Source organism: Sciurus vulgaris, assembly GCF_902686455.1.
Source record: "Sciurus vulgaris genome assembly, chromosome: 2".
Classification (NCBI taxonomy): domain Eukaryota; kingdom Metazoa; phylum Chordata; class Mammalia; order Rodentia; family Sciuridae; genus Sciurus; species Sciurus vulgaris.
In genome coordinates, this window is record NC_136462.1 from 193,056,059 (window position 1) to 193,082,733 (window position 26,675).

The 26,675-nt window shown below is 47.5% G+C and overlaps 1 protein-coding gene and 1 long non-coding RNA gene across 3 annotated transcripts in view; one reads left to right on the forward strand and one right to left on the reverse strand.

Annotated features, from left to right (window-relative positions):
• Positions 1 to 26,675, reverse strand: part of B4GALT5 (beta-1,4-galactosyltransferase 5) — a 94,288-nt gene that overhangs the window by 50,354 nt on the left and 17,259 nt on the right. The window contains exon 1 of one of the 2 annotated variants that reach the window (XM_079127043.1): positions 20,930 to 21,203. The exons of the other annotated variant lie outside the window; for it this stretch is intronic. Within the exon in view, the coding sequence (XP_078983169.1) occupies positions 20,930 to 21,044 (115 nt within the window). The 5' untranslated portion in view covers positions 21,045 to 21,203. Of the gene's footprint in view, positions 1 to 20,929; positions 21,204 to 26,675 lie in introns of those variants that run through there. 2 annotated transcript variants of the gene reach the window in all.
• On the forward strand, positions 11,046 to 12,674 carry LOC306653932. The gene is made up of 2 exons (XR_013761839.1): positions 11,046 to 11,568; positions 11,724 to 12,674. It is a non-coding gene; the product is annotated as an uncharacterized lncRNA (long non-coding RNA).

Here is a 26,675-nt window from a genome sequence, read left to right on the forward strand (position 1 = left end):
TTCAGTGACAGAGCATACTTTGACAGTTATACAGTGTTTATTTTACTTAATCACTCCCAGGATAGTATATTCATGAGAAAAAAAAAAATCTTCGGACAAGAAACACAATGGGAGACCCTTCAGGTAGTAAAGAACCTTTGGTTCCCTGTCTGCCCATCTCCAAGTTAAAACGATCAGAGCAGGGGTGGGATTCACATGGCTCCATTGCTGCCCCAGGGTCATGAGAACTTTAAAGATGCTTACACCAGCATTTCATCATGAAAATCTTCAAACATTCAGGGAAGTTCAAAGAATTTTAGTGGACGCTCCCATACACTCAGCACCTTGACTCACCTGCCACACGCATCTCCGTCTTTCCACCCGTCCATTCACCATTTTACTCTGTGATCCTTTCCAAGTAAACTAGAAATCCGCACCCTTCCTGCTAAGTACTTCAGCATGCATACCATTAATTAGCGATCAAGATTAACTTACCTTTCTCCCCTCCTGGTAAGGTAAAATTTCACATCACAAGTCAGTGTACACATGCTGGACATTGGTAAATGCTCACCCGTGTAACCCAAATCTCTTACCAGGAGCCTCACCATCACCCCTAAAAGTTTCCTCAAGCCCGTCCCCCAAATCCTTCCCTTCTTTTCCCTCCAAGAAAAAGCACTGTTTTTTAACCACTGCATTTGAATAATCACCTCTGGTGTCAATCTTAGAAAAGTCATGTTTTGCTGGAAAAGTAATGGTTAATGTATTGCTGGTATTTTCCAATGGAATAATTCCACGTGTAGTCCCAAAGAAGGCACACTGATTAATATGCCCAACATAGGTACAACAACAATTCTTGTTTCCTGAAATGTTGTTTTTATGAATTCGTAGAGGCACAAAATTTTCTAGGGAAGAATCTCTACCTTCAGATTTCAATGTATCTATAATTTATATTCCTTGAATACTTGGCTTTCTCTTCTGCCTATGACCAAATAGAAGCCTTGCTTAGAGAGAATGGAATGCTGTTCCTGCTATGACCTAGAGTTACCCTGCAATCAGTTAATTTAACATAAATTAGCAGACTATGGCTGTGCTCTGGGTATTATTTAACAAATGGCAGATAAGAGCTGTAAATGATCAAAATGATTTGTCAAATCAGGCAGCCTCCTTGATGATTAAGGAATTTATTATGACTTTAATTTAAAACAACCTATGGGTGGAAAATATGAGTCATTCTGATAAAAACGGAGGTACACAGAGAAAGGCAAATACTGCAGTTCTCACGTATGCGTGGAAGCCAGCTGATCCCAAATCAAGCCTGGAGAGGCTCTGGGGGGAGAGAGGACAGCGAGAGGGCTCAGGAGGTGGACGGGAGGAAGGGATACAGCACAGTGGGATAACCGTGGTCGACAACAATCAAATGACTTCCAAATTACAAGTCTGCATGTCCCCAACACGAAGAAATGACACGTGACTGAGGTAATGTGTCGATAACTTGACCGGATCAGTACACGTTAACACACGCATTGGAAGGCACCCCACAGCCCACAAATATGTGCTATTACTGTGTCAATTAAAAATACATAGTAATAAAAAGAAACCCTCAAAGATATGGGACAGTCACCAGTTCTAGACCCCACCCCTTAATAAAGCGCACCCCAAAGTAGGTCTTCTGTGGGATTTGTAGAGTTGACTTTTTTTTTTTTTTTTTTTTTTTTTGGCAGACTGAAAACCGGACACTAGCTTCACCTCTAGAATATTCTATAACACTTTCGGTCAATTCCTAAACTTGTACTCGCAATACAAGCTCAATTATGTTTTTTTAAAATTACACAGATACAAAAACAAGAAGTCAGAAGGAAACAGCACATTATCACTAGGTTATGAGACTTCAGGCTGCCTCAATTTTCTTTATGCTTTGCTGTATTTCCCATTTTATACACTGAATATGTTATTTTATAATCCAAATAAGAAAAAGCTACTGGGGAAAAAACAAAACCTGACCTGTAGTGACCCCTACGTGACTGACCTTATCACACCCTGGGGACGATGGAGCTACGATGCCCTTTGTACCTGATCTGTCCTGCTGCCACTCCAAAGACCCACCCACACAACCTGCTCTCCCAGCAATGGAACACCTGGCCCCAGCTTTGTGCGCAGCAGGCCATGCACCGGCTCCAACCCCTGCCCTAGAAACAGGCCTCCTACGTCAGCGTGCTCCCACCTGCCAACTTTCTTGTACCTCTTTACTGTCGTCTGAATTATAAGATCAAGTCCACCAAGTGCCCTGCTTCTACTTACACAGCCTCTCCCCGCCGTCCCAGCTCGACCCCACCGCCCCGCACTCACACAGCTTCATCACCCGGACACCGGGGAGCTCCTGTTTAGCTGGGTAATTCCACAGTAGAGGCGGGCTGGGACTCGGTTCTAGTCTAGCTGAGCAAACCCAGTAACAGCGCCGAGAGTCCCACTTCCCCATCTGTAAAACAGAGGTAGGCCCAGTAATCTTGAATATCTGCTGCTCTTTAAAAGGCTGACTCCTCAGATCCTGTTCTACATGTGAATTCATGCCGAGACCACATCTAAGATTATACTATCCCAACAGGCAGAATACCAATCCTAGCATCAGCTAGCATTTACTGGAAATGCTTACCACTGCAGGGACTTGCTAATAAGCCCTTCCCTATTATCAATCCCCTAAGGAAACTGATGTACAAACAGGACGTTCAGTAAGTTGCCCAAAGTCACAAAACCAGCAAACTGCAGAGCTGGGATGGGAGCAAGGGAGGTATGGCTGGCCCTGAGCTCATGGCAGTGTGTGATGGCCCAGCTACAGGCAATTCCTGTTGTCCCACACAGAGCTCACACGTGGCGTGGAACTTGCTAGCTGCTTCTTAGGGCCTGTAGGCTAAGCTGTCTACACCTCTGACTTACAGAGTTCAGGAATTCTGGGTATGAATGGCCTTGTTCTCCTACAGCCTATGTAGCAAGACGCCAGCTTCCTTCAGTTGTGCCACTTTTAAGAGACTTCAAAAAGCCTGGCTGGGGTGCGGCGCAGTGGTAGAGCACTTGCCTAGCACTTGTGAGGCCCTGGCACCAAGGACAGGAAAACAAAATCCAAAAAAAACCACACCTGGCCAGTAGTGGGTGCTTCTGCTCAGACATGACTGGCCTGGCTCTGCAGTTAGAGGAGGGTGAGGTGCCAGCCTGACTCCAGGGCAGGCCTGCAGCTCTGCATAAAGAACGATTCTGCAAAGCGCGTAGGCTGGGAGGTTCCCGCTCCCAGACAGCCACCTCACACCTGCCTAATGCCAGGGACAAGGGAGAGCTGAGGTGAAGGGGAACAAAGGCACAAAGTGGTTAAGTTCTGCACCTGGAAACACTCCCCTCTGAATAATTAGCCGCTTTACTCCACGCAAGCAGAGCTGAAGGCTCCGCGCAGAGGTCTGCCCTGCTCTTCCTGCAAAAGCACCACTCAGTTTATGTACCCATTTTTAAGACTGATCTTCACAACAGTTTCCAGAGGGAAATCGGAAAAGCTCTGTTCTTCATATTATGCCCACCGCTGCTTTGGGCATATTCAAGCAATACAGCCACTTAAGCACCATGCTTCCAGACCGTTAATGGCATCTATTTTTCATTTTCCAACCACAACTTTCAAGAGTTTACACCTCTTTGTTGGACATGGTGGCCTAAGCCTATAATCTCAGCTACTGAGGAGACTGAGGCGGGAGGATTGCAAGTTTGAGGCCAGCCTCAGCAAAAAGCCAAAAAACCTTATTCAAGAGCACAGGCTGGGGTAGGGGTGACCACTTGGGGTCCAATTACAGATCTCTCTGCTACAAATTCAGTCACTGTGAACCAATTCTTTTTTTTTTTTTTTCTTTTACTTTTGGTACTAGGGATTGAACCCAGGGATGCTTAACCACTGAGCAACATCCCAGCTTTTTTTATTTTGAGACAGGGTCTCCCTAAGGCTTAGGGCCTTGCTAAGCTGCTGAGGCTGGCTTGTCTGAACTTGTGATCCTCCTGCCTCAGCCTCCCGAGCTGCTGGAACTGCAGGCATGTGCCACCACACCTAGCTGTGAACCAGTTCTTGAATTGTTCTAAGCTTTGGTTTCCTTGTAGGGACCACACCTACGTCTCAGAGAGCCCTCCCTGCCTGCGGCCCCGGTCAGAGCAAGAGGGGGAGATGGGCTGCTGGGGTAGCAGGGTGCCAGCAGACAAACCAGACTCAGTTAGCATGTGTGGGAAAAGGGCTTCTCAAACCCCCAGTCCCTGTCCAGGAGGAGGGTTGAAGAGGGGAGGGGAAAACCGATCATAATTATAAGGGATGGCCCTTTCACACCCTCGCCCTATGGTTAGCTAAAAATGTGTAGTCTACACGAAGAAATCTTGGAACACCAAGAGACATAGAAAACAGTCTTAAAGAATCTCAAACGTGGCCTGTGTGTCCACAGTCTCAGCTACTTGGAAGGCTGAGGCAGGAGGATCAACTGAGGTGAGGAGTTGGAGCCCAGCCCAGGCCACGGAGGGCTACCCTGTGCCCCAAACGAAACAAAGCAAAAAAAAAAAAAAAGAAAGAAAAGAAAATCAGGCAGATATGGTGACTTTAATGTCAGAATGTAAAACTAGATGACATGGCCAAGACAAATATTTTTCCCTAAAATATGAATTTACTTATCCACAAGTCAGGTCTGCTGACACATACTGGTAACCCCAGGAGGCTGAGGCAGGAACACAGGATCAAGGCCAGCCTCAGCAACTTGGTGACGCCCTGTCTCAAAATTAAAAAGAAAAGGGGGAGCTGGGGATGTAGCTCATTGGTACAGCACCCCAGAATTGTTGTTTTGGGGCGCTTTCCCCTTTCTGTGGGTGTGCAAGGTGGGGCTGCAAACCGGGGAGACATCCCTTGCTGGGGAATGGGAGAGGTGGCAGCCGAGGGATGCCTGAGCTCAGGGTAGGGAGCCTACCCTGGGAGCCTCACCCCAAGGGCGAGGCGGATGCCAGGGAGAGGTGCCGGTGTCCACGTGGTCAGGAGGGCGCCCCTGCTGGCAGCCAGCTGGGGAACTGGGGCACAAGCAGGAGCGCAGACAGGCGGCTGGCAGGGCAACTCGGCCGCAGAGGGGGCTGACCCAAGAAGTGTGCCAGGGACAGCGGGAGCTAAAGAGGGGAAGGGGGCGCCCCCCACCCCGCAACGGGCCCTGAGGGGGTCGGGGGGTTCCGCTTGCCGGGTGCGCTCCCTCCACCAAGGAGCCTGGCACCACCTCGCTGAGAGGGCCCAGGAGCCACGGGCACAGCCAGCGCCCTGACCCTGGTTCCCCCGCGGCCGTTCTCCACGCGCAAGAACCAAGGGCTGCCTGAAGAAACAGCCTGTTCCAAGGTGGGGCGCGGGAAGGCACCGCCTCCGAACCGCCTGGTCCGCCAGCACCGGGGCTCAGCACGGCGGAGGCCGAGAGCGGCCCGCAGCGGGGGCGCCCCTGGCCGGGTCAGCGCGATCACACACGGACACTAACAGCAGAACTGCAGGCCTGTGCCGATCAAAAAGAATGCTCCCCAGCAGCACAAAAAGAAGGAGGGCCAGTCCTCGCTGATAAGACCACCACCCCGCAAAGTCAGGAGGAAGAGGCGCACCTGGTTCTGCCGCGCCGCCAACCGAAGTGAAAGGACGAGCAGACCCCCAGCAGTGACCACGGGACCGTCCACAGCAGCCGGACAGGTCACCGGCCTCGTCGCCTGTACACGCATCAAGAACACAGGACCTCTGGGTGCGGCGCGCACACCTGTGAGGCCGGCTCCACAGGAGGCTGAGGCAAGAGGATCTCAAACTGAAGCCAGTCTGGGCAACTCAGGGAGACCCTGGCTCAAAACAGAAGGCGCTGAGCAGGTGGCTCGGTGGAAGGGCGCCTGCCTCGCACACCATCACCGGGTTCCATTCCCAGAAGGGAAAAAAATGAACATGTGGACCACTGGACAGAGTCGCAGTGAGGGACGGCCTGTCATCCTTCAAAGTGTCAAAGTCACAAAGCAAGGAAGGGAATGAGAACTTTTCCAGATTTACCAGGAGACCAAAGACCAGAGAAACAGGACAAGGAATACAATGATTGAGTTGGATCCTTTTGATATAAAAGGGACACCATTGGGGAAACTAGCAAAACTTTTTAATAGATATCGGAGGATTAGATAGTAAAGTATTAATATCATTTTCTTAATTAGAATGGTTGGGCTTCTCTTGGAAAGTCCTTGCTGGTAAAACACTGTAGGATCTGGGGAAGAGGGAACATCATGTTATCAAACAGTTCAAGAAAAAGCTACTGGACCAAACTTGCAACTTTTCTGCAAATTGACATTTCAAAGCTTTTTTAAAATTCCATATATTTATTCAAATTACATGTCACATTTTGCCATGTCAGTTCTGCTACAATGCTTGTTTTGCAAGTCAAGTTTGTTCCAGCACAACTGAAATATCTAGGAACAATGAGCATAACCCAAATTCTGTTTCTGCATGTGCAACTTCCTCCCTGGTGAAGACCCAGAAAACCACCCCGGCCTGAAGAGACACCCATGCACACAGGCACACTCCAGCGGCTACTCAGCACACCAGTGAGCCACGCTCAGCTGACACCTTCCTGCCACCACTTCACAATGACTCACAGGCCACAAGTCTGTGGAGACCCAGTTCCACAAACAAACTTTAGGACTATTTCAAAGTAAAAATGTCATATTTGTGGTATTTCTTAAACATTTAATGCGCAAAACTGCTCTAACGTTTTCACTAGGGTCCTTATTTTTGGTAGTGCTAGGGAATCAAACCCAGGGTTTCGCACATGCCAGGCAAGTGCTCTACCCCAGAGCTACATCCCAGCCCTTTTTATTTCTTATTTTGAGACAGGATCTCTCTCTACGTTACCAAGGCTGGTCTCAAACTTGCGACCCCCTTCTGCCTTCCTGGCACAGCCTCCCAAGTCACTGGGGTTACAGGCAAGCACCACCTTGCCTGGTCCTTTTTTTTTTTTAATGTGTCACTAACGGAGTTTGTGAATGATAGGTACCTAACATCATTAACTTTCCAAAAGCTCTATGGCTTTTATTGAACAATTTTGTATAATACAGTGATTTCTGGGACATGCTTAAGTCACATTATAGCAAAACTAACTATATATAATTACCATTACAAAAAAAAATCACATGAGATCAACAGTATTCTCATACTGCACATATATATATTAAAAAGGGAGATGGAAAAAGAAAACATCACGTTTAATTTCAACCTAATCATTTCCAACAACTCAGAAGCAAAGCAAAGAAATATTCTGAATGTTCATTATATCTAGCACTTCCAAGTGGGATCTATCTCCCAAAGGGCGAGGACAGCCAGGTGGGGCTAGGGGAGGCAGGGGAAGGTACCCTGCCCACGGACTCACAGTACAAGCACGCCACACGCTGCGTCCCAGGAAGGAGAGAACGCAGTGGAGAGCGGGTGGCGGCCAGCGGTCAATCCTTAGGTCTCCACTCCAAAGAAACAAACCTGGTGACCCTAGTGTCCTAGTCTTTTTCCTTTCTTTTTGTAGTGGCGGGACCAAACCTGAGGCCTCAGATGTGCTACAAGTGCTTTACCATGCAGCTACAGCCCCAGCCCATTTTTAAAACTTTTAATTTGAAACAGAATCTCACTAAGTTGCCCTGCTGGCCTGGAACTGAAATCCTCCAGCCTCAGCCTCCCTGGCTCGGGGTGCTCATGGTGCCTGGCTCAAGTTCACTCATTCGAGACAGAGAGAGAAACAATCACCGAGTCCAAACGGCTCCCTGAAAAGGGCTGCACCTCCACTTGGTAGAATCCAAGCAAAGGGAGAAAGGACTACAGTGCTCTCACAGTGACCACGCTGGTGTGACGTTCAGCGACACTCGAAATCCTTCCACCGAATCCTATCAACAGCATTTAGGAACGAGATTAAACAGACTTGACACCAGAGGGACTAGAAATTCCCATTAAGGTTCCCCATCAGTAAAGACAGCAGGCGTGTTTTCTTTACAGCTTTGCTATCAAGAACCCCTGGCCGGAAATAATCCTCACCCAGACATGATGTACGGTACAGAACCAGGAGCAACACCCTGGAAAAGCGTTCACCGCAAGAAGACAGCACAAGGTCCCCCTATCACAGACCCCGCAGTCACTGAACTGTTCCTGTGCTGCTTCTCTCAGCCGAGCAACTCCCAAGGTGCCAACTGAGGCATCCGTGTGTGTACAAAGGCGAGAGGCAGCCAAACACCTGTGATAACACTGTGAATAAATTAGTGAATTTCCTCTTACGACTCTTGAAGTTGATTTAATAGCTTAAAATATTGTTCAGCAGAACAAGGGTGGTCACATTTGTTAGCTCCTAATTAGAGATGATTCATTCTCTGATGACACAGCTCACTCACATGAATAATCTACCAGTAAGTTTCAAACATCACAACCAAGGCAGGCTGCTTTCACCCGCACAATACCACCTGACACGGTGGCTTCAATCCGCGCGGACTATTCTAATTGTAAAGCTAATACATTAATAAAACTAATAATACTAAAACGAGACCAGTGGTGACGTTTAATTTGTGGCTACTGGGGAATGTGACTAAATACAAACCATAATATCTGTGTGCCAAAGAAGCCCTACGTGGGCATTTTTTGCTACCCTTTCCTTTGTAAGCACCGATGTGGCTTGAATCAAAGTGATATAAATAGCTGCAGAAATGAGCAAGAGATTCTCAGGGGAAAAAGCCAAAGGGGTCAAAAGGACACAGGTGTCATGTACACTAGGTGACCCCGGGCACCTCGGAGACTTCAGCAGCTCCAGCGGCCCCAGCACCTGCCCCCGGGCTGAGCTGCACCTTCAAGGTAAGGCCCCCAACATGGGAGGTTTCTCCTCGGCAAAATGCTTACTCGTGGCTCTAAATTTCAAGTTCAGATGAAAACACCGGGTTAAAAAAAAAAAAATTGAAATCCTCTAGAAACTCCCCTGCATGCAGAGGTCACTGGGCTGCTGATACAAGGAAGTTCCTTCTTTACCCGACCAGCTCTCTTCTCACTGATTGCTGTGGTCAGGGAACGGGCACCTTATCTGAAGCACACTCGAGCGCAGCAAGCCCTGCAAACATCTGACAGTCTCTCCTTTAATCCCCACAGCATTCCCGGGAGTTTATACACTGTTATTCCTCTTCACAGGGACCTGGGTCAGCACGACGCCTGAACCAAAAAGCTTTAAAAATCCAGGTTCGGGATGAGTCTGTGGTCCTGTTGTGCTTTGTCTGGGGGGAGAGGGACTCTTCTGGCCCTTTCACCTTTACTTGTTGCATGATAAATCCCTGGTCACACCAAAAAATTACTTTTGTCCACTATACTATGCACTTTACACTTACACGTTTGAAATTTCCTGTAACTATCAAAGAAAAAAATTACCTTTAACATAAAGCCAACCCAAAAAGTAGCCCTTAACCTAGAGTTAATTTCCCCTAGTGCCAAATGAAATTCAAATAAATCCAAATCTTCTAACTCCTACAAATCTTAAGATTCCTAATACTTAAACCAGAATGAAAAAGCCAAGCATGCCAAGTCAACCGTGAAACAGAAAATCAATCCAACACCAACACCCAAGCTTCAACTTCCTCCCACTCACTCGCTCACACACAGCACAGGCCCAGTATGCACAGGGAACGGTTGCTGCGGCCACTTCCAGACAATGCAACCAACGGGTGCTGGCCTCGCTAAGATTAAAAGCATATCTTAGCAACGGAGCAAAAATTACTTGCACTTTCTACTCAATACTATGGAACACAAGAGGCTTAGCTGTTTGTGCAGGATGGCTTACTGTCCACATCACCCATGTGGACTTCAATTTTAGAAAGTGTTTCTTCTTTATCCCTCTTTCAAAGAAGTAAAGGACAAAACAGTTTCTCATGTCCAAAGCAAGGACTGGCAACCATATTCAAGCCATAAATGTATATCTTACCATAAACTTGGAAACATTAGCCCAAATATTTTCTAATGAAAATTAGAAGCAATGTTTACAGCCATAGATAAGAATTACTATACCCATGGGTGCGGTGATACACCCCTATAATCCCAGCTACTCAGGATGTGGCAGACAGGAGGATCACAAGGTTCAAGGCCAGCCTGGGCAATTTTGTGAGACCTTGTCTCAAAATTTAAAAAAAATTTTTTTGGTACTGTGGATTTAACCCAGGAGCACTTAACATCCCCAAGGTCCCCAGCCATTCTGCTGCTGTTGTTGTTTTTGTACCAGGGGTTGAACTCAGGGGCACTCAACCGCTGAGCCACATCCCCAGCCCTTTTTATATTTTTTTTACAAACAGGGTCTCACTGAGTTGCTGAGGCTGGCTTTGAATTTGTGACCCTCCTACCTCAGGCCCCCAAGCCACTGCCACCCACACAGTTGTTGCTGTTTGAGACAGAATCTCACTAAATTGCTCAGGCTGGCCTCAAACTTGCAATTCTCCTGCCTTAGTCTCCTGAATCAGGTTACAAATGTCCACCACTGTGGCAGGATCAAAATAAAAATTTTAAAAGGGCTGGGATGTAGCTCAGTGGTAGAGGGCTATCACGACTAGGGTGAAATGCCCTAATCCAATTCTTGCCAGGACTGATTGTTTTCTTATGTTCGTCAATTTTTTTCATATATATTTCAGTTTTAGGTATAAGACAAACCATTAATACATTCACTTGTGATTTACAATATCAAAGGATTATTATATCAATGCTACATAAAATACAAAGTCCTGCAACTTGAAACTAAGGTTAAAATCGTCTTCAGTCCTAAGTGGACCAAAAAACACATTTGTCAACTCTTCACAAACCCGGCCCCAAGAGCCACCAAGCATCTGACTGCAGGGGGTGTCATGAATCCGAACCTGTGCTATGAAAATATACTTTCAAGTGTAATTAACATTTTAACAAATCCATGTTTTTATTGGATCCTTTCAGTTCTTTACCTTAAAGGTCCAACTGTGCAGCAAGTTTCAACATACACAAGTGAGCAGGGGACAGCAGGTCTTGCACTCGGGAACCTGAGACCCGCCACCCTCCAGCGGCCCTCATTTGGTTACCAAACATTCTCTCAACAGGATGTGCAGACGGGGCGAGTTGGGCAGATGCGAAGCCACGGCTGTGATCCAGCTTTCAGCCTCAGCCCCCAAATTCTAAATACTTGCAAGTACCAACTGCTTACAATCACTGCCATTATCCTTCTCACTTGGATAAGAACGCATACAATTCAGGATATCAAGAAAAACTTAGTAAAACTGCCAGCTTTTACCACACCAGAGTTGCGGGAGTCCCGCAGGTTTCTCTAAGTGAGACTACTTCCCCATTCTTCAAAGACGCTTCATTTTCAGATGATGATATAAAGAAGGCGGGGGAATCCTGAGGTCACAGCACACCCATCTTTGGTCATCAAGGACCATCTTGGGAGCCAGTGTCCGTGCCATGGACTAGGGAGGAAGGGGGAGACAGATGGAATGTTCTAGTGAATAAAGAATTTCCAATTTAGAATCTGCGGACACACACACACAAACTCCCACAATACCAGGCTGGAAGTCCCGCCTCAGTGTCTTTTTTTTTTTTTTTTTTCTAATATTTTTAGATGTTGACAGACCTTTATTTTATTCATGTATTTATATGTGGTGCTGAGAATCGAACTCAGTGCCTCACACGTGCTAGGCAAGCGCTCTGCCCCTGAGCCACAGCCCAGCCCCCGCCTCAGTGTCTTTACTATTTATCTTTACTACTTATTATTATGTAGGACAATACAAACAGGTGATGGTGGAGGGAGACCCAACACTGAGCCTAGTCTCCTTAACTGTTTCTCAACCTATATTTTACAAACTTCTCTTCTGTATTATGCATAACCTGTAAACTGTACTGTCCCCCACATTTAGCCCTGTCTCAGGTTTAGAGAACTGCAGTTAGAAGCAGATGTTAAAACCTGAGTTCTATTTCAGTCCTGCTGAACAAAATCACTAGCAAACAAGAAATACCAGAGACGAGGACAGACCCCGACCCCAGGCTTAGAAGAGGTGCCAGGGGGACTCTTCATTCAAACATTTCAGACTTCTAACCACAGAGAGCATTTCAGCTCTGGCCAACAGAAGAACCATTTTAAAGACAATCTGAAATCAAGAAACCAGCACCAAGCTTACATTTAGCACAAGAGAAACAAACAAACAAACAAAAAAAAAACTTTGATTCTAGCTTTCTCAAATATCAGATTGGGTCAGGCTTGGTATGGCACACCGTAATCCCAGCAGCTCAGGAGGCTGAGGCAGGAGGATCACAAGCTCAAAGCCAGCCTCGGCAACTCAGTGAGACCCTGTCTCAAAATAAAATATAAGAATGGCTGTGGGGCTGGGGTTGTAGCTCAGTGGTAGAGCCCTTGCCTTGCATGTGTGAGGCACTGGGTTCGATTCTCAGTACAGCATATTAAATAAATGAATAAAGATCCATCAACAACTAAGAAAAAAATGCCTGGGGATGCGGCTCAGTGGTTAAGCACCCCTGGGTTCAATCCTCACTACCAAAAAAATGAAATGTAATCAGCTCAGTAGCACCATGGGCAGAAAAAGAAATAGAAACATCGTACAGAGTAAAAGTTAAGCAGCACTATTTACAGGACAGGGTATCTTTTTAAAGTACAAATGAAAAATAAATAACCAGACTTCACATTAAAATTAAAAGTTTTTGTCCAGTATGCACAAGGCCCTGGATTTAATCCCAGTACCATGAAAAAATATATATTTTTAAAATTTAAACACTGTGCATCAAAGGACACTATCAGGGGAATGAGACTAGCCACACAATGGAACCAAGTATTTGACAATCACAAATTTGATAAGAGTTTTAATAGCATTAAAAAATAAAATAAGAACTCCTAACAACTCAGTAACAAAAAGACAATCAACCCAGTTTAAAAATGGGCAGCCAGGCATGGTGGTACAGGCCTGTAATCCCAGCAGCTCGGAAGGCTGAGGCAGGAGGATTGGAAGTTCAATGCCAGTCTCGGCACAGTGAGACCCTGTCTCAAAATAAAAAATAAAAAGGGCCAAGGATGTGGCTCAGTGGTTAAATTGCCCCTGGGTTCAATCCCCAGTACCAAAAAATAAATTAAAAAAAAAAAAAAAGTAAAAGACCTGGATAGACATTTCTCTAAACAAGATATGCAAATGGCCAGGTTCCAATGGAAAGATGCTGAGCACTGTCAGTGGGAGGGAGATGCACGGAACTGCAACAGGATGTCATTCTGCTTCCGCTAGGAAGCCTGCGATCTTCTTTTCCTTCCAGTGTGGGGATAGAACCCAGGCACGCAGGGAAGCACTCGACCACCGAGTCACATGACTGATTTAAAAAGAAAGACAATGACAAGTGTTGGCAGGATAACAGGAACATGATAGGAAAATAATTGGAATAAATAAGACGGCATAAATCCCGAAGTCAATCTACTATCACTTTTGGTCCATCTGATCTGACTTCCTTAAACTGATGACTGTTATTTTTCTGAAAAGAAACAAAGGATTTTTCCTTTTTTAATTTCACAAAAATGACCACAACACCAGGTGTGTGTGCACGCCTGTCACCCCAGCGAACTCCAGGATGAAGCAGGAGGATCAAACATTCAAAGCCTTGACAATTTAGTGAGAGTCCACCTCAAAATTAAAAATAAAAAGGGACGGGGAGGTAGCTGAGGGGTACCTTGGTTCATTCCCCAACACTCTACACACAAAAAGACAACACCACATCATGTGGAAAACACTGTTTCCTGACCTTCACAAGCCACTGGTCCCCAAACAGAACACACACGCATCCAACCATGAGTACACTTTAGGCTTTGAGGTAGAGCTCCTCGAAATGGAATAACCAGCAGTTTTTTAGGAGAAAAAAACCCTGTTTTCTTTTTCTTTTGTCTTCATCTTTCCAAGTTTATGGTTGTTCAACACATGGGAATTAAGCAAAATATCTCAGTATCTATAATTGTGCTTTTAAGACCCCTGGAGAGTGGAAAGGCTCCCTTGTACTAATATTTATTTAAACATCTTATCTCCTCTTAATAAAAATAATAAACGGTCTTGCTTACCAGTACACCCCCGTGAACTTAAGTTTTAGACACAGCCCTGGGCCGCTCTGTCTGCGCTCTCCTGCACCCGCCGGTTCACGCAGCCCAGGCCAATGCCAGGAGAGCTGTTCATGACTGATGCTGTAACTAAGGCACCTCAGAAACAATGGCCGGCTCCCTCATGCTGGCAGCAAAGTGCTTGGGCATCTCAGACCTGAAAAGGAGGGGACAATGCCCAGGAGCAGACAATTGTTAACTCCAACCAACAAAAGGAGGGGAGGAGAGAGGACTTCGAGAGAAGCAGCACTGTGAGTTACTGAATGTGATTCCCAAGCTTGGGAAAACACCGTCTCCCCAGGACTGGCAGGAGTCGGGATGCTCCTCAATACAAAGCCACCAGATAAAAAGAATTACTGGGTCAAAATGCAGCATCCATTTTCATTTAGCATCCAACTACCTAGAGGACTGAGGTAATGAGTCCAGGGCTCTATTTCGTGCTTAAAAGCTGAAGTGTGAAGCTGGAGCAAAGGACTGACTTTGCAAATTAAAATTTAAAAAGATTACCCTGAGGACAAAAGAGGCCTGAAAAGAAAAAGGGGAAAAATATATTCTCACCACCCCAGAGACAGTCCCATGAAATTCTTCAAGTTCTTCTTTTTTTTCCCCTTCCTTTGTCAAAATGATTTCCAAGACAGACTTCGTGCAGAAATTCTAAGACCTGTATTCCCAGGGAAATGTCCTAAAGAAACAGCACTGCTCACTGGGGACTCTTCGTTCACCCCAAAGACTGAGGCTGTGTGCCTGAAGCTGCCACGGCTCTGCACTCCAGGAAGGGAGGAGGGGAAATTCTCAGTCCGACCTTTAAAAACTGGCATTCCTTAGCTAGGGGTGGTAGTGCACACCTGTAATCCCAGCAACTCAGGAGGCTGAGGCAGGAGGACTGCAGGTTCAAGGTCAGCCCTGGGAATCTTAGTGAGACCTTGTCTCAAAATATCTCCAAATTTAAAGAAAAAAGGGGGGGGAGGGGGGACGGAGATAGGGGATGTAGCTCAGTGGTAAGGCTCCCCTAGGTCCAGTCCCCAGTACCAGGAAAAAAAGGGAGGTGGGTTCCCAGAGCTGGGCTGTGTCTCCGTGGTGGAGCGCTTACTTGCCCACAGGAAGTCCCGGGTTCCATCCCCAGCACTGCATGCTCACAAAGGGCTGGGGAGGTCCTCACTAGGTAAAGGAGTCACCATCCTGCCTCTACGTGGAGCTCCAAATCACTTAACTCCGGATGTGGGAGGGACCCTGGAGTCCGACTGTAGTCAAGCCTCTCCATTCAAGAGAAGAGCAGACGAAGGCACATCAGGTTACTGGGTGGCACGGCGGGTTCTGAGCCTCTCACTTTACCCGCAGCATAGGAGCACAGGGTGAGAAACACGACGGCACTGGCCTTTGTGCCACGCCCCTTCACAGGCAGGTCCCTCTTCACTCTGACCACCACCCTAAGAAAAGCAGCATCCTCTATCTGAGGAGCAAGAAAATCGATGTGCCTGCTCCGTGTCAGGGGGACGGGGCTGGCTGATTTTTCCGCCAAGTTTCACTCCTCTGCACCAGTCCTCCCATGGCCAACAGGCCCTACCTGGCCTCCTACCTTCCCAAGCTCATCTACCCTTGGCCCCTCACTCACAAAACTCCAGGCAACCTCCACCCATGCTGGCTCCTGTCTCAGAGTCCTTATGTGTATTGGGCACCCCCATGGCACCTGAGACTTACGAGTGACTGCCTCTACCCCAGGTCAAACACTGCCTCTTCAAAAAGCTCTCCCAAGTCACTCCCAGCACAATCCAAAGTAGCCTGTATTATAGAGGTCTCCCCACCATAATAAAAGCACAAGTACAAAGCCCTTCCCCTAGAAGGGAAGTACCCTGATGAGACAACTCTACCTCACCCCTTCTACAGCGCTCAGTTCCCAAAGCACATCTGACAAGGAGGTGCCACAAATACTATGCTAAGCAAGCAACAAACAGCTCTCCACACACCTCTCTCCCGGATCTGAACCCCATCTCACTAAGGGTCAGTATCCACCACTGAGCACCTGATTACACTCTCCCTCCTATTTTCCTCTAATTTTTTCTTGTGATTAATCTTGTCTTTTCAACCATACCTGGGAATATCTTAATTCTCAAATTAGGGCAAGTTCATAACTCAACTTGGGTTCATATGATCATCTATGAAATGAAAACAGCAGCCAAATTTTAGAATCCACCCTGAAACTGCCAACTTGAAGTCTTTTGTTAAATAAAGTAATAAAATAACTTACTGTTTAAAAAAAAAACAAACCCTGAATTCAAAGATCCCCCATATCTAGGAACAAGCAAAAACACTCAAATGTCAGACTAGCGACCACTGATCTTAGATTCCTTTAACTTTCTCACGATATTCTAAGACACAAACACGGTGGCAAAGGTGGGCGGACTGCCTTCGCTGGGAGGCATCAGAACCTGAAGGCCAGCTGTGCCCGCACTGATAGCACACACAGCCGCCTGCTCCCTCCCCCAGACCCACCCCAGCCTGCTGGCTTCCGATTGTGCATCTCCACCTCTTACCGCCACTTTCCCAGGGCTCCCAGGCATCCTCGCTTCTGGCCTGCTACAAGCCTGTGTGCTCCACACCTCTGGATGCGTGCAACACATCTTCCAGCATTGAAAAAACACAAGATACAAGGCCACGAGAGGGCCAGCAGCACTGTGGCCTGCCACCACTTTGCATTTCTGCCCTCCCAGAGAGCTGGCCTGGTCAGCTCAGGGGTGAAAACAGGACTGGAGCAGAAGGTGCTCACTGACCAGAGTACCCATGTCCCAGAACAGTAACCCAGCCTGTTTGAACAGCTGCTTCCAAAGATTGTCCAGGGCTAGCCTGTTTTTACTATTAAAGAAAATTTCAACTCCAAACCCAAGACCTTGCTTCCAAAATAGCAAAACCTCTACAGACAGGGCATAAACCACCACCAAAACCCTGGTCATCAGTGGTGCTGCTGCTCAGTTGCATAACACCAACCTGTTCTCCAAATATGGATTCCTTCCACGAAAGAATGCAGGACACTACACTCAAATATGTGAGCCAGTGTGTGGGGGTTGAGGGAAATTCAGAAGGTGGCTTTAGCAGGATGACGTTCTTTAATTGTCTAAAATGAAATAACCCACATTTCCCCATACACATTTTGTGCAAGAAAAGCCCAAGCATTAAGTGCACTGAGGTGATCAGAGGGCATTTTTGTGTAAAGGAAAAAAAAAGTCAATTTTCAAGATATACGTGACTGGGGGGAATCTGAAAATTTCTAGTGGTTATTAGAAAAAATGGTATTTGATCATATAAAATACATATCTTCTCTAAAATCTTAGGTCCAATATTTGTATAGCATATAAATGAACCCTCAGCCTTCTATACACTAAAACATTTCCCTAGCTCTATTGAAGTATGATTCTTTCAAAGCTAACTAAAAGCTCTATTAAGATGCAGTCATAGCTTTTCAAAAACAGCTTCATTTTTTGTTTTTTGAAGTATCAGATCAGAGAAGTCAAGTGACTTGCTCAAGGTCATTTGATCAAGTCAGGTGAAATTAGAATTCCTGCTTCTGGCCTTCTAAAACCCAGTCATAAATCAAACTTTTCTTGGAACTAAGGTCACAAAAAAAAAAAAAAAAAAAAAAAATCAGTCATTTCCTTTCTTCAGCAATCAAAGAACAAGAGAAAAATAGTTTAAAAGGTAGAACAGAACTTTAATTAACAAAATTCTATTCATGTATAAACTCCTACCCGTAACCACACAATACTGGTTGCTGTGTTAACATCTGCAGAGGTCAGGGACCTGTACGGCACCATAAACCCTACCATGTCTTAAAATCAGCACTTTATATGTGTATTTATAAAGGGTTCACACATGTTATCTTTTAAAAGACCTAATCAGGCTACAATATTAGAAGTACTCTGAGCTCTTAGATTTCTTTTTAAGTTAAAGGGCCATAAATAAGTTCAAAGTTTTCTTCAGAATCCTGAAAGGAAGAGGGACGCCTCGACCCTGCAGGTGACACACGTGATCAGCGACAGGGCAACATCTGTGCACGTCCACGCACCTGACCGCCTTCCACTTCCTCGTTCAAATCCACTTTTCTCATACTTTCTGCCCATCCTTTTAATTTCTCCTAAACTGCTGATATAAAACACTACTTCTGAATTAATAAAAACATAACATCCAATGCAACCATATTTTAAAAATACTAACTGAATTGGGATGGGGATATTAGGGTACTTTGCATTTGTCACAAACACACTATAGTCACATTCAGGAATTTTCCTGGTACCTAATTTTTTAGGTGACATGGTACCACATTACCCCCATTTCACAGAAAACCCTCAAGTCCAAGAAAATTTCACCTTGTTCTTGATTACTGATCAACAATACTAAGAATTACAATCATCTCAAAACTACTAAGCCAATAGTTAGGCTGAAATTTTGTCTAGGCTGTACTAAACACAAACAACTTTAAAACACTGGAGCTTACGTGATTTTTCTCATCCCAAATTCAAGCCTACCTATTTCTGAATACAGCTGGACTCTTGGAGGGATGCTTTCTCTTTGCCCTTGAGCACATGGCCACAAGTTTTACAAAACAAATCAAGAGCAAGAACCGGAAAAAAAATTAAACTGGGAGGAAATACAAGTCTGCCACTTTCCATGGCGCCAGAAAACAGAAGTATCATTATCTGCAAGGGTTTTAGACCAAACTATATGAAACAGTTACTATATGCTGTTTTGACCTACAAGCGGAATTTCATGTGGTTCAAACCAATATATTTTCTAAGCTCATTTTAATAACTGTCTCAAATAAGGTCTTCATATCCCAAGGCACATAAAACCTTGTATTCCTCCATGCTGCCCTAATCTTTCGGAAGCGTCTGCCTCCCCAGTCCAAAGCTAGACATTTGAAAAATTAAGTTCATTAACAACAGAGGCTAGAACAAACAGCTGAATCTAACAGCAGTTGTGTGAAGCCCTCCACATCCTTTTTACTGTTCCTCTTTCCCACTAACAGAACCAAGACCTAAATATATCTGCCTTTGCAAACGCATATCCAAGGAGATGGTAATGAAAACCAAAGTGCTTTACATCCTTCAGTGACACGAGATGTGGCATGGAAATAGCACATCTATTCATACAGGGGTTCCATGGACCAAAAGTCTACCACTGGGGAACCCTGATTAATCCTAAGTTTCATTTCTGTTGGAGAGTCTGGCTCCTAACCTTTCCAATCAAAAGGGTGATTATCTTCTCAATGGGACACAGTTTCCCCTTTAGATACAGCTGACTTATGGAGCCAGACCAGAAACACCTATCACTTTCACAAAGGGAGGAAAAAAATGGCTCTAAGACTATCTTTAGGTCTCAATCCATCATTTCACACCCACTTTTATGAGACTCTAATATCCGATATGCTAATGAATTATTTTCTCAATTAATTCCACTAATTAATTATCTATTCTTGTTCTGCCAGAATCCCTATCCTTTTACATCTACTCATCAAGTGCCAACAAGCCATGCACTGTACCTCCCTAGAGGCATGCATTTCCCTAAGACTGGGTAAATGGTTAGGGTAATCTGATGCTGCCTGTTCCATCTTCCCAGATCCAGTTTACAGTACCAAATATCAATATTAACCACCAAGGGAAATATGCTTTTTAAGATAATCAGGAAAGAATCTCCTGCTCTATCTGGAAATTTCTCTGTTCAGCCAGTTCAGAATTGGGAGTCAACAGACAATGGCACTAGTTACTACAATACTAAAAGGCGTTCTCCCTACAGTTAAACCATCACCTCTAACACCCAAATAATCCAGAAATTTTTAGCAGAATTTTCTCTTCCTGCTCCACCCCCAACAGCAAGCATCTTCTGCTCATTTTTCGCCCAACACCGAGGTTTTCTCTAGAGTTCCATGGCGATGCCAAGTCAGGTAATACATTCCTTAAATCTTCCAACGACTCCCTTCTTTTCTGAAACTCACATGTAATCAAAGATTTTACTCTTTTGAAAACTCTTATGCATCGGTATAGTGATAAGAGCTTTAAAAAGCATTCATCTACTTCTACCCTTAAAACCTTATGGGGTTGGGACTTGTACCCCCATTTTACAGAGGAGAAAAGCTGAGGCTGGGTCACCTGCCCAAGGTCACCCCGGGCAGGGGCTGGGATCCCAGTCTGACCTCGGCGTCCTCTGTCCCCCACGCCTGCTGTCGGATGAAGTCGGTGCGGGAGGGGTGTCCGCTCCCAGGCGGTCTTCCCTTTAAAGGCCAAGCCTGAGCAGAACCGGTGCCGGTCCCTCCGCTCCAGCTCCCCCACCTCCACCTGGCCGCGCTCCCCGGGGCCCCGGCCCCGGCCCTGCTCTAGGGCCCACTCAAACTTCCCCGGGTCCCCAACGAGGACCATCCGGCACCGCGGAGCCGCCTCCTTCCCACCCGCCAGGCTGGGCGCGGGCGGAGAGGAAGAAAGGGGGGCGCGGGCGACACCCCTGCCCGGCGCTCCGACTGGAGGACCCGGGGCCCGGCGCGGTGGGCGGGGGCGCGGGCGCGGCGGACCTGCGCCCGGGCACCGGCGGCCGGGGGCTCCGGGCGGCGGCGCGCCCGGAGGAGATGCGCGGGAGGTGGGGCGCCGCGGCCGGTGCGCGGAATGCCGGGAGCCGGGCCCGGGCGGCGCGGGGCGCGGGAAGGGGTCCCGCGGGGCGGCGCGGGGCGCGGCTCCGGAGCCGGGCGCGCAGGGCGGGGAGGCGCGCGGGCTCGGGCCGCGCGGGGGTCGGCGCCCGCGGGGCAGCCCGCCTACCTATGCCGGGCGCCACATAGACGAAGTAGAGCAGCGAGGACGACAGCGAGAAGAAGAAGAGCGCGGCGAGCAGCGAGCGGCGCGGCAGCCGCAGCAGCCCCCGGCGGGCGCGCATGCTGCAGCCGGGCGGCCGCTCCAGGGCCGGGCCTGCTCCCGCCGCTCCCGTGCGCCGCCGCCTGGGCCTCGGCCGCCGCCTCCCGGGCCTCGCGGGCCGCCGCCGCCGCCTCGCCGCTCCCAGCCGCCGGCCGCCGCGGGCCGGGCCACATGAAGCGGGCGGGGGCCGCGCGGCCCGGAGCGAGCGCTGCGGCGGGGGCGGGGCGGGCGGCCGCGCGGGGGCGGGGGGCGGGGCCAGCGCCGCCGGGCACCGTCGCAAAAGGCCCGCGCGCGCGCTCGCCGCCCGACCCCCGGCGCCCCCGCGGCGGCGCGGCGGCCGCGGGGAACGTCGCCAAATGGCGACAGCCCCTCTCCCCGCGCGGCCGCAGCCCAGGCTGGAGGGGAGCGTCTCTCCAGTGCCCGCCCGCTCCGCGCCCGGGCGCCTCTCGAAGGTGGCCAAGGGGCCGTCTGCAAAGGCTGGCGCGTCTGGCAGCCCACTGCGGCAGAGGAACGGGACTGTAGGCCGGGGGTCGGCCTGGCCTGCGTCTCGTTCAGTCGTTCATTCATTCGATTCACGATTTGTTTACGGAATGCCAGATGCAGTTGTTGGTGCCGAGAACAAAACAGATAAAATCTCGTCTTCTTTGAACTCACATTCATGTGGAGGAGAATAAACTCGAATCAATGCATAATTATCTGGCACTGATAGCAGATATGAGCAAAATAAAACAGAGACTGTGTTGGCCACAGCCTAGAGTAGACAAGGCAGGTCTCCCTAAGCGGCGGACGTCAGCTGAGACCCAAGAGCGAGAAGGAGCCGGCTTAAAGAGAGGAAGAGCACTACCACCAGGGGGAACAGCGGCGGCAAAGGCCCTGAGGTAGGAGAGGCACCCTCTGGCTCCAGGGTGAATCCAAGGCCGGCATGCACAAAATCAAGGGACGTAGGAAGACAGGTGCACATCCCACAGAACAAGTACAGATGAGGAGACTGACATTGCTATAGGAGAAGCAAGTCACCCCCTCCACTCGAGACTGGTCTGTCTCCCAAGGCAGCCTTGACCACTGATGGTGAACTGCTTGGTGTTCTGTCTGGACCCCCAGCTCATTCTGTAGGCAGGTTGGTGTCCTACCCCATCGCTTTAGCACCGGACCATTCCTAACACAGCACCTCAAGACCAGAGTTGATCCAGAGTGCCTCAGAAGGCAGTGAGCAATAGCTGAAGACCCATGGGGAGAGGCGGTAGCACCCACACCAGCTTCAAGAAGCTCCCAGAGAGATCTAAGATGCAAGTGTCCCCCATGTGCACACATCTGAAACCAGGGCCCTGACTTGGAGTGCCAGAGCCAGGGGGAGAACTCTCAGGGATCTGTGAGAACCAGAAACAACTCTATGTTCCTAAAGCGATTTTTACACTGTTAACTTGACCCTTTTAAGGGGCGCTCTAGAGCCAGATTGCCCAAGTTCTTTAGCTCCCAGCTCTTCCATTCTTAGCTGTGCGGCCTTAAGCAACTTACTTAAACTCTCTGTGCCTCAATACAATGGGCATGTCATTAGTAGTGACCATATGAGGTGCTTGTGAGGATTTGAGCATACAGGCAATGCCTAGGACATCGTAAATGCACATAGGTCTCACCTTATCCAACAGCCCCGGGAAATGGGATGGGAGAGAAGTGGTTTTAAAAAGAGAAGCAGGGAATTTTGATTCAGATAGAAGTGGGATCAGTTCTTGACTTGGCCTAAGCTGACTGTGTGACCTCGAGCAAACCACTTATCTCTGAGTTTCTGTTCATTTCATCCCTCATGAAATGCACCCAGGGCTGCCCACCCCACAGGGATGTGAGTGGATTAGGTGAGGTAGTGCAGGAAAGGCTGTGGACCAGAATCCCTAAACTAATCCAACTTTAAATACTTTTCCTATAGCCATTATAATCATCCTTTTTAACACCCATGTCTAAGAAACATTTTTAAATGCACAGAAAAGTTGAAAGAACAATACAAGGAACACGTGCACACTCTGCACCTGAATTCAACAATTGTTATCCTTACAAGGTGCCGTGGCACATGCCTGTAATCCCAGCAAGTCTGGAGGCTGAGACAGGAGGATCACAATGTGAGGCCAGTCCAGGCAATTTAGCAAGACCCTGTCTCAAAATAAAAATATGAAAAGGACTATGGATAAAGTTCAGTGGTAGAGTGCCCCTGGGCTCAATTTCCAGTGCTAGGGGAAAAAGAAAAAGTAAATTAGCAATGATATCACAAGAACCTTCTAACATCCAGTCTATTCTGGATAGACAGAAGCCAGGAGGCCTTGCCACATCTAGAGTAAATGTTGATGACCAGTCCCTGTTACATCTCTCCCTTTTTTCCCTCCCCTTTGGCAGTACTGGGGGACTGAACCAAGGAGAATTCTACCTCTGAACTACATCCCCAGCTCTTTTTATCTTATTTTATTTTGAGTCAGGATCTGGTGGGCTCGAACTTGCAATCTTCCTGCCTCAGCCTCCCAAGTAGCTGGGATTACAGGCGTGCCAGTTGGTTGTACTTTTAAATGGAGAAGATGGATGCGGGGGGGCGGGGGTTCCTATCTCAAACCCTTTCCTCACACTCCTTTTTCCCCTCCACGTGGCTTCCAGCTCACCCAGGTATTCACTCCTTTGTTCCCTGGGCTGCTCAGTCCCTCAGGCAAACAGACTCATTGCATCTGCTCCCTGTGCGAGTGTCACCAACCCCAGGACTTCCCTGTCCCCGGCCTCTCCATCCACGCCCTGGCCCACCTGTGGCTCTCTGTGGCACTTTTCATCGCCTGGCATCCCACGGTACAGGGACCTGTTTACTTGTTCATGTTTGTCCTCAAGACACACTAAGCTTCCCATGGGCAGAGATTTTGTCTCATTCTCTGCCATATTTTTGCACATAACACAGTGCCAAGTGGCCAGTAGGTGCTCAATAATTGTTGAAGAAATGCTGAAAGGACACCAGATGTGCCCCGAGCACATGCAGGGCATGGCGGAGGCAGAGATGACTAAGCGGAGGTTCCTGTAGGCCAGCTGTGGGATGATGGGGAAGTGAGCCAACGCAGGACTTGTTGAGCTGGCACTGGGGAAAGGCAACCTGAGGAATTCTAGATTGACTTGGAAGGGACATCAGACAGATTTGCTCAAGGGGCAGTGAGGGGGGCCTGGCTGGCTGGAGCAGCTGGTCCCTGCAAGGAACAGGAAGAGGTGAGGATGAGATTGCAGGACCCTGACCCTGGGGCTCAGCCGGCCTATGGAGCCAGCCAGATCTGGTGACCATCTGGTCCTGCTTCTTCCTTGCCTTCCTCTTTCATCCTCACCAGTTAAATGCTTCACCTCCCTGGACCTTCATTTCCACATCTGTAAAATGGAGATCATACAGTTCCTTCCCCCAGAGTTGCCATGAGGATTTGGGAGGGAGTCCATACAGTACCTGGCATGTAACAGGTGCTCAATCCCTGGGGGCCATTGCTATTTTTATGATCTTTCCTGTGTGCTGTACAGAGCTCTTGGAGGTTCTGGAGCAGGGGAGTGGCCTAAAGAAAGGGAGGTCCCTGGACAGATCTCAGAAGAGCTTAGTTGAGCTTCCTGTGCTTTTAAATGCCCAACTGCAGACTGGCCCATCCAAACACAAAGAAAAGGATCCAGCCTAAAGGCAAAAATCACAAGCAACATGGTGCCCTGTTCACCCCTTCAGACTCTCCTAGAGAAGGTTCCAGGCCCACACCCTGAGGACGCCATTGCATGATCCATAAACACACAGAAGTAAGATAACATCACAGAGTGGTGACTATCAGTTCAAACTCCAGGAGTAGTAGCAGATGAAGAGCTCGGGCGTGCAGATAACTGCCACCCAGCAGCCACCAGGGGCTCCCGCCAGCAACTCCTAAGGGCTGAACATTGGTTGACCACGAGGTTCGCCCTGGTAACCTCCAACTGAGCTATGGCTAGCCAGCCCCTCTCGGGAGAAACGAGACTCAGAGCAGAAGGAACATGTCACTTCCTGCCAGCATCTTTAAAAACCAGTGACTCTATGCTGCTCTTTTCCCTCTACCAAATAATCATCATGTTCCACAGAGCAGCTGAGTTCCAGAACAAGAAGGAAACTCCTCCAACTGCCTTGGGCCAGTGATGAGCTCATAGCATGAACAAGAAAGAAAACTTTAAGCTTCAGATATAGGGGCTATTTGTTACTGCAGCATAACCTGGCATATCCTAGCTAATTATGAATGTACTGTTTTGCAACTTGCTTTCTCTTGACATCATTTCTGTAAGACATATCCATAATGACACATGAAACGAGTTTATTCATTTCCACTGCTATATAATATTTCATCATATAACTAGGTCACACTTTTTAAAATCACTTTTCTGATGAGGTCTATTTAAGTCATTTACAATTTTTTCTTCTTAGTTTTCCATAGATCTGCAGCCACAATTCAAACCTCAGAAAAATATACAAACTTAAAGTTGTTTCACAATTTATTTGACAACAAGACCTGCCCTTAACGGACAGAAAGCTATTTATAATCATTATCCCACTTAATATGAATATTTATATGTTCCCACTGAGGAAATATTTAAATTTATGCTTAAAGGATAATATAATATCTAGTGAATACACCATATTACCTTTCAAGTTCTCAGAATTTCTAAATTTTAAAACACATCTAAGGCTGGGGAGATAGCTCAGTTGGTAGAGAGTTTGCCTCGCAAGCACAAGGCCCTGGGTTCAATCCCCAGCACAGAAAAAAACACATCTAGCCCTAGTGTTTGGATGAGGGATGCTGGTCCAGCACAACCTTGCTGCAATGTCTGTCTGAGCAGAACAGACATTCTAAAGATGTCCTTGACCACAGTCCAACTTATGCTCTTCTAAAACTTTTTCTAATTCCCCTGCCTTTGAATCTAGGTGGGATTGTGAATCCCTTGTTGCAAAGAGAAATAGATGGAGCCAGGCAAGGTGGAGCACATCTGTAATCCCAGCGCTTGGGAGGCTGAGGCAGGAGGATCTGCAGTTCAAGGCCAGCCTCAACAGTTTAGTGAAACTCTAAGCAACTTAGTGAGACCCTGTCTCAAAATTTTAAAAAAGGGGGCTGGGAATGTGCCTCAGTGGTTAAGTGGTTAAGTGAATTCAATTCTTGTTACAAAAAAAAAAAAAAAAAGAAAGGAAGGAAGGAAGGAGGGCAGGAAGGAAGAAAAAGAGAAAGAAAGGGATAAAAAGGTGGAATTGACGCTGTATGCCTGCTGAGGAACTGCGGCTTCTGAGAAAATAATAGTAACGATAATGGTGCCACCTGGGTGCCAGGAATCAGTTGGACTTTTTTGGACCACCTAACACCTATTCACCCGACTTCTGCAACAGTCCCAGCTTCTTCCTCCCCTTCCTTAAATTCCACATGGCTACATTTTACATGTCCTTAAGGGCAAAAATTCTGTTTTAATCCTTACACTCCCAGTGCCTCAATAAGTGTCTGGCATATGCCAGGTGTTTAGTAAAAATTGGTCAAATAAAGGAATAAATGAGCTACTTATGAATTTAGTTGAGACTGCTATAAGAAAAAATATACCAAAAAACCCCAAACATTAAAAAAAAAGTTCAGGCTACATTTTCCCACTAGAACACTGGTAAGCAAAG